Raw genomic sequence first — 7,888 nt, forward strand, 5'->3', positions numbered from 1 at the left:
CTCGTTTATGGCCTTGTAGCTTTAGTATGTATTTTAACAATTAGTGTATTAGTGCCTTGTGTATTGATGATGTTTGTTAAATCTGTTGAACGCACTATCAAAGGGGTTTGGCTTGTACAAAAACTGAAAGGGGGAGATGTGGGAACATTTCTACAAGAATGTGGACACGACTCTACAGCCCTGGAGTAGTACGTGACCGCAGGCACGTTCGCTGCGTCCTCGGAGTTAGCAAAACGGGGTCTAAGGGGAGTTGCCCAGGATGGGGGTGGAATTGAGGTGGAACAGAACAGGCCAATCACATGTTAGTTTTAGGCGTGTAGACAAGCCAATGAACCAATGAATGTAAACCAAATCTTATATAAGTTTGTTGATGTTGTGAATAAAGGTCTTCGCATATAACTCTTACAGAGTTGTATGAAGTCTGTTATCTTCGCCGCCAGCAAAATAATACTTGAAAAATTCATCTTTCAAAGAAAACAGTAAGATTCAATTTTGCAGAATTGCAAAAAAGACTTACACAGAAACGGTTGGGAGGAGATTTCATGCAAGAAAGGGTTGTTGGTGAAACTATTTCACAGGATAAAAACAAAAAACCAGAACAAACCCCAAGCAGCTCTTCATTACAGTACATTGCTGTGCAAGATCTGCATGGTGCAAGCACCAGCTGAAGTTTTACCTTGTTCCTAGAAGCCATTTTTCTGTGGCTGACAAAATGATCCTCCTCTAGACTTGTGTGTTCTTCTGCCACACAGACTACAGCAGACAGAAATGAGCTAACAAAAGTGCCAGTTTGTGGAGATTCCCACTTGCCTCCAGGTGCTGCTGGAGGAGCATCTTCTGTCGTGCAAGTGAGGTGAGTCTCTTTCGGACCTGTACTTTTCAGAACTGCACCTGAATACGCGTATCGCCTCGCACTCCAGAAGGCCAGGACTGCTCTGTAATACAACGTGACTAAAAACAACGTTCTGCTTGGCTCCAGAGGTTTCCTGAGAAAAGGCCATCAGTTACTGAAATCGACTCTACTTTGCTTCATAGGCTTCGGAATGTCTGCGGATCAGGCTGAACTTGCCTGTTGGGTCAGGGACATACCACTTCTCCCAGACTTCGACATATGAAGCTGTTCTTCCCCATGGTTTGAAATGTCCATTCCAGTGGAGCAGTTTGGCAGCTTTCACAAACTGGGGAGAGTACCTTTTTCCAGCACTAGACCCTTGTATTGAAAAAAGAAGCATTAGTGCCTGAAATAAAGGCAGCAGAAACACCAACATGCAATATTTTAACTTCAAACTGTCATTTATGAAAAAAGGAGGTGATATGGGAGACAGAAATCAGGGCAAAGTGAAAAACGTCGTCAGATGCAACTGAATGCCAGGTCCAATCTGTCCCAGTATCTATTTTAATGTACTGCCTTGACTTCCAGGTTCTTTAAAACTCCCTTAATATGCAGATGTATTCAGCAGCCTAACATTGCTCGCTGGAAACAAAACCTAAGCCAGCTCTCCCAGCAATAGGTTTTCACCAGTAGCCGAGTCTGTTCCTCTCAACAATCTTGGAGGCAACAGCTGGATTACTTCAGATACAATATATGAGTGGGAAAAGGAAAGGAAAATGAGAAATAATTCATAGAATCATAGAATAGTTAGGGTTGGAAGGGACCTTAAAGCCCATCTAGTTCCAACTCCCCTGCCATGGGCAGGGACACCTTCCTCCAGGCCAGGTTGCTCCAAGCCTCATCCAGCCTGGCCTTGAACACTTCCAGGGATGGGGCACCCACAGCTTCTCTGGGCAACCTGTTCCAGTGCCTCACCACCCTCTCAGGGAAGAACTTCTTCCTGATATCTAATCTAAACCTCCCCACTTTCCATTTAAACCCGTTACCCCTTGTCCTGTCACTACAGCCCTTGTAAAAAGTCCCCCCCAGCTTCCTTGTAGCCCCTTCAGGCACTGGAAGGTGCTATAAGGTCTCCCTGGAGCCTTCTCTTCTCCAGGCTGAACAAGCCCAACTCTCTCAGCCTGTCCCCACAGCAGAGGGGCTCCAGCCCTCGGAGCATCTCCATGGCCTCCTCTGGACTCACTCCAACCAGTCAGTATCCTTGAGATGTTGAGGACTCCACAGCTGGACGCAGCACTCCAGGTGGGGTCTCACCAGAGCAGAGTACAGGGGCAGAATCCCCTCCCTCGACCTGCTGGCCACACTGCTCTGGATACAGCCCAGGATATCATTCAAGAACTGTCCCCCAAGCAGTTCAAAACAAGCACATGAAGGATCAGGCCCACAAGCCCCAAGATGGTATTGCAAAGCAGTGTTTCTTAAAGAACACTTTAAAGGAAGGAAAGATCCATTTGCTGCATCAACTATCTGTCCAGCTAGAGACCTGGAAAAACACACTGGGGGAGCAGCGTCACAGATGGTTCATACATACCGAGATGCCGGACGTTCCACATGGGATCAATACTGGAATGTTGCTTGTAAAATACAATTAGCAGGGGAGGTGTCGTGATGCTGCCAGCCAGAGTCCTACTGTAAAGGTCCTCTCTGAAAGAGAGGATGAAAAGAAGCTGGGAAAGGATGCTTGTGTAGCCCTAAATAAGGTGATTTTCACTTGCAGCTGCATGACAGGAATTCCCAAGTGAATAGACTGCCCTTCATTTAACAGTTAAACGCCTTCACCATACTCAATCGTCCCCAGCTTGGGAGTACTTACACTACATTAAGTGCCATCCACTTCTCCAATTGCTTAGTGATGTTCTGTAATTTCCATTCTGTCAGATTGGCAACAAAAACTCCTGGATTGAAAGAGCAGGTGCTGGCTTTCATGGCAAGCTTTCGGATGGTTTCTTTTTTGTAATCTAGAAACCCAATGTAATTATACTGGGGGGGGGGGGGCGGGAAACACACAACAAAAAAAGGTAGAAATTAGCTTAAAATATGGTCAAATTACTATTTAAAGAGAAGTTTTGCACAATTCCCAGTAGACAAGCGTAACAAAGTTGTTAAAGCAAATACCCCTTCCTTTAAAACAAGAGAAAGAAAGCTTAAGAGGTCTAACGTTTTAAAAATATAATTATATAAACTACTTATTTTCAAGGAAGGCTGCATGGTCTTAACAATATCATATTAATACAGTACCACTCCTAGAGAAAGTACTTGTCATACACTCACAAATGAAAAACTGTGCTTCTGATGTTCTTTCCACCCAGGGAACAGCTCTCACTGTAAAGCACAACAATTCAGTGCTTTTACAGTGTCTGAACAGAAACTGCTGGGGTAACACAAACACCAGAGTCAACTGAGTTGGGCAGGGACAGTCACACCTTCAGGTGCAGTGCATTTGGAAGCCAACCTGCAGGAACATTAAAACCGAGTGCCTGTTTCCAAAGCCTGGGGTCTCTGGTATTGTTAGCACTGCATGGGAATAAAACTAACCTGATTGCCGGCTCCACGGACAGCAACTTTATTAGTGGTTGAGTCACAGTCGTCTGAAAACGCAGCTGCGTGTCCAGGTTTCAACGGAGTGTTGTAAAGTTCAAGAATATCATCTGAAAAATGGAAGCAAGCACAGAAACAAGAAATTCTGATTAAGCACTGAGTGACTTTTTGTTCAGCCCATTGCTACAGCAGATAAAAGCGCTCAGTTTAATCCAACTCCTCCATATTTACAGATCTTTCTTTGAAGTAGAAGTGTTTGGTTACTGTATGAGATGACATACTGACCTCAGCATAAGGCCAGTGGCCAAAGGCTAAGAAAAGGTCCCATACCTTGCACTATTACATCATCATCCACATAGATGGCCTTTTCTGCATGAGGTACCAAATTGGGCAAGTAGAATCTTGCAAAGGTCAACTGTGAAAACAAGAAAGCAAGAGAAGTGAAGAATTAAATGAAAAATTGTCCAAAGAACTTGACTGATACTCCTGGCACATATCTGTGGTACTAATGTCTAAGTCAATTTCTATCAAGGAAGTAAAACAGGCAGCAAGATCCTAAAGTTAATTATAAGAAACAGGTTCCATCAAATCCTGGTTTCCTCTGAATCTGTGCAATGATCAGCTAACTTTAAAGCTGGTCTGTATTAGAATTTATTTCCCCACCTATATCTGTAGTATCTGAGGTGTTGGCATGCATGACATGCAAGCTGCAGTGTTTCACTGTAGCTAGCAGCAAAACATGCTACTAGGGATGCATATGTAGATATCCAAATCTATCTCTCTCTACCTGGAAATCTATTTTTACTGAAATTTAGGAATTTGATTATAAAAGACTGCTTCTACACTAACAGATTTGGTTTTATCTCTAGTTGTGTTCAAAAGCCAACATCAAAATATGTTGTTACTAGCGACCGCAAAGGGTAATCAACATCATCCTCACTGGTTTCAAGGGGTCTGCCTTCTGAGGATCCACTTGCACTTTCCCTTCTAAGACACGAGGGTCAAAATCCAAAATTCGGTATCTCAGATTTTTCAGAGCAGTGTTACTTAGCCACAGCCTGCAAAGAGAACGGCACAGATTTTGTTAAATGAGACAAAATCAAATGAAAAGCAAGAGATCTGATCCACAGTGACACAGATCTTGATCTGGCCACTCGCTCCCCATCCAACAAACACCCAGAGAATGTCATCTATGGCTGATGTCAGTGGCGTCCTGTATGACTGCAGGGCATGCCCACTGTCAGCATACTGCACAGCTGCAACACGTGAAAGGTATGAGGCTGCTTCTTATTTTATCAGAAATACACGGTCCTGTTATCACAGGTCCTTCACAAAAAATAGCAGTGTGAATGGATATGGGTAAAAATAAAAGCCTCAAAGAACAATCTAGAAAAATGGAGAAACATCACCACCAGCATTTGAATTGCTGGAGTGTTAAGAGTTACTTCCTATATTTCAAGCCCTCTACCAACAAACTCCAACCCCACTGGTTGGATAACCCTGCTGGAAAAGATGGCTCTTTTCCATCCCTGAAACATTACCAGAAGGACTGACTGTAGGACTCCTCACAGCAGCCTTGTCAAAAAGCTGCAATAAGCAGCAGCAGGTAGGACTGCAAACACTTTAGAGGAGTGCAGTTCCAGAGAAAGTCCATTCTGAGATGTGTAAGTTTTACAGTATTGTGGGAATCTAATAAAGAGATCGTTACCTCAAGTGATCCACAGTATCATTCAAAGTAACAATATGGAAAACCACGTTGGATCTGGTGTTACGGTAAATACTGTTCATGGCTGCAATTGCACCTCCAAGCCTCTCATCCGATGCTGCAATGACCACAGAAATCTCCTTATCATTCCTTTCATCTGCCAGCCTCTGGGGAACCGCAGGTATGAAATCTATAGGCTGAAGTCCTAATGGATTTGAATCTGTGGAGTACAAACACCATCACACACTTGTTTCATGCAAATGAAACACAGATGTTATGACCATGCTAAAGACCTTCAATTGTTCCTACTATGCAAGCACTTGGATGTCTCAGTCTGGGTGTGCATTACAGTGTGCCAGCATCACGCACTCAAAATATAGCCCCTGCTCTTGAAAATCTGAGATGTTAATGAACAGGAAAACATCACACTGACAAATAAACAACATACAGTTAACTGTACATATTCACACTCATCACAACAAGGTACTAAAATGAGGCTTAAACTACAGTAGGCCGCACTTACCTTTGGTAACCCTCTGCCATATCTATAATTTGGTATTGGTAAATTAGTATAATTTGGTAACCCTTTGCCATGTCTATAATCTCACTGACTTCATCCTCCCATTTGCCCTAACCACCTTCTAGTCTTCTCCCCACCACCCTTCCATCTTCTACTTTCTTTTCCTCTAAGGTAGGAACCAATGAAGAAAACAGAAATTCTAAATTAAAGTAACTGTTGTGAATTTTTTCCTGCCAAAGATCAAGGCATTAAGTACAGCCCAGGTTCATGCCATGCATCACAGATCACACTACACTATCTAAGCTGAAACCACAAGTATTTATATTCTTAGTGTGCAGAGATAAGACGGGAGATCCACACTGAAATTTATTACTAGACCACATCCCCTGTAAAAGCTGGCAAATTGCCCTCTGCTCACACTTTCTATAACACTGGTAACCTTCAGATGATCCAGATGATTAGATATTAATTTCAGGTAATTTGAGGAACATAGCAAAAGGGGACTTGGCAGTTCGTGGGCAATATTCCGCTATTCACACAGCCAGGCTCCTGCTGCTGTCTGCATTTTTCCAATGACAAGAGCTCAACAGCTTTGACTTCAACTGATTCCTGGTTAAGGCCTGTCAGGCTCCTGTTCCAACTGCTACGCTGGAGCAATAGCTCCCAGAAGCAGCAAACTGGGACTTGGCAGTTAACGGGGACATGGAGAGAGGCTCTATGGGTCCATGTGCAGTTCTTAAATGTGGACTCCCAAAACTGAAAAGCAAACTGAATCGTATCTTAATGACTTTTAAAGCCAGAAGGAACCCTTACTGCTATCTCGTCTGGCTTCCTGACTGACAAAAGTCACAGGAGAGCAAGAACAGACAAGCTCACCAAGCTGAAGTTTCCTGGGTACAAGAACAGGAAAATATGTAGTCATAAGGCAGTACAAAAATTACATTTTGTTATGCAAATGATTGAGCCTTATCATACACATTATTTCAGCAACGTGGTGGTTTCTGTCTGGCCAGAGCATGTGCTTTTCCACTAATCTTAAAAAGCACCAACCCCCAAAAAATCACATACACAAACCCACATCAAAAAAAAACCCCAAAAACATACCTGACAATTCCCGTTTCAAGAAGTCACTGAGGCCTAGGAAGTTGTGATGAAGAACGAGCAAAAATATGACAACAGCCACTACAAGGATGGAAATGTTCACTGAAAATTTAACAGAAAAAAGCTTATCAATATAACAAGAGAAAGATTACAAAACTCAGAAAAGTACAAGAGAGATTTTTTAAAAACTCAGACACACACATATACCCATACCTTTCCTTAATGTCATTTTTCTGTTGTTATTTTAATTATTAGCATAAGCTTCCTGCCAGCCTGAAAGAGAAAAAATACAGCAGTCAGCGCCTACTTCCCGTGCATGCCTACACAAGGGACAGCACGCTATCACCAGGAGTGTCCAGCTTCTAAATGCAGTGAATTTTTCCTTCTCCTAAAGAGACAAAACTGTGCGTCACATTTCAATAACCAATTATGGTATCTCGGTAAGTTCGTAGCTACAATGGTGTACCTAAAGAAGAACTCAGAGATGCAAAGGGAGACATTGACATCTTGCACTTACTGCACCGACAGAAAAAAAAAAAAAAACCCAAACCCAAACTCCTGCCAATCAAAAGCAATCTGGAAAGAATTTGGAAGATTATGTATGGTTTTTCTTTTATGTTGAACCAATTTACGTAACTATCTGCAGGGGGAGCATCCCAGCAATAAGGCAAACGATTATACGTTTCTTCCCATACTTAACTAACCGCGAGATGTTGGCGGGACACTGTTTATAAGGTTTTAACAAACAGCATTATACACTCCAAAGCCATGAAATACTTTAGTAAAAGATAACCGAATCTCAGCCGAGGTGTCATAGCGGTACACCGCGACGTCCCTCATGAACATGAAGCACGTTGCGATGCTCCTCAGCCCCCCGGCAGCGATGCTGAGGGTGCACGCGCACGTACGCGGCTTCTGCCCTCAGTGACACCACAGCAGCCTGCGCGAGGCTGCTTTTAGACTGACCTTTCCAGAAATCGTTGTCAGCGCACACGCAAACCCACGCTGGCATACTCCAACACCTCCCCGTCGCTACGCTGCCGCAATTTCGGCTATTCCGGGGGCGCGGTTTACACACAGTAAGTTGGGCACACGACTGCTCCCACCCACCCCCCAACCGCTGCGAGGCCCA

At 43.5% G+C, this 7,888-nt stretch overlaps 1 protein-coding gene across 1 annotated transcript; it reads right to left on the reverse strand.

Annotated features, from left to right (window-relative positions):
• Positions 1-819: 819 nt before the first annotated feature.
• GLT8D1 (glycosyltransferase 8 domain containing 1) lies at positions 820-6,985 on the reverse strand. The gene is made up of 9 exons (XM_010152269.1): positions 6,970-6,985; positions 6,760-6,858; positions 5,139-5,355; positions 4,371-4,488; positions 3,761-3,845; positions 3,428-3,540; positions 2,706-2,872; positions 2,424-2,536; positions 820-1,210 (listed from the first exon to the last, which is right to left on the reverse strand). Exons 1-9 carry the CDS (start codon positions 6,983-6,985, stop codon positions 1,020-1,022), a joined length of 1,119 nt encoding a protein of 372 aa, XP_010150571.1. The 3' UTR covers positions 820-1,019.
• Positions 6,986-7,888: the final 903 nt, after the last annotated feature.

Source organism: Eurypyga helias, unplaced genomic scaffold (genome assembly GCF_000690775.1).
Source record: "Eurypyga helias isolate BGI_N326 unplaced genomic scaffold, ASM69077v1 scaffold14015, whole genome shotgun sequence".
Taxonomy (NCBI): domain Eukaryota; kingdom Metazoa; phylum Chordata; class Aves; order Eurypygiformes; family Eurypygidae; genus Eurypyga; species Eurypyga helias.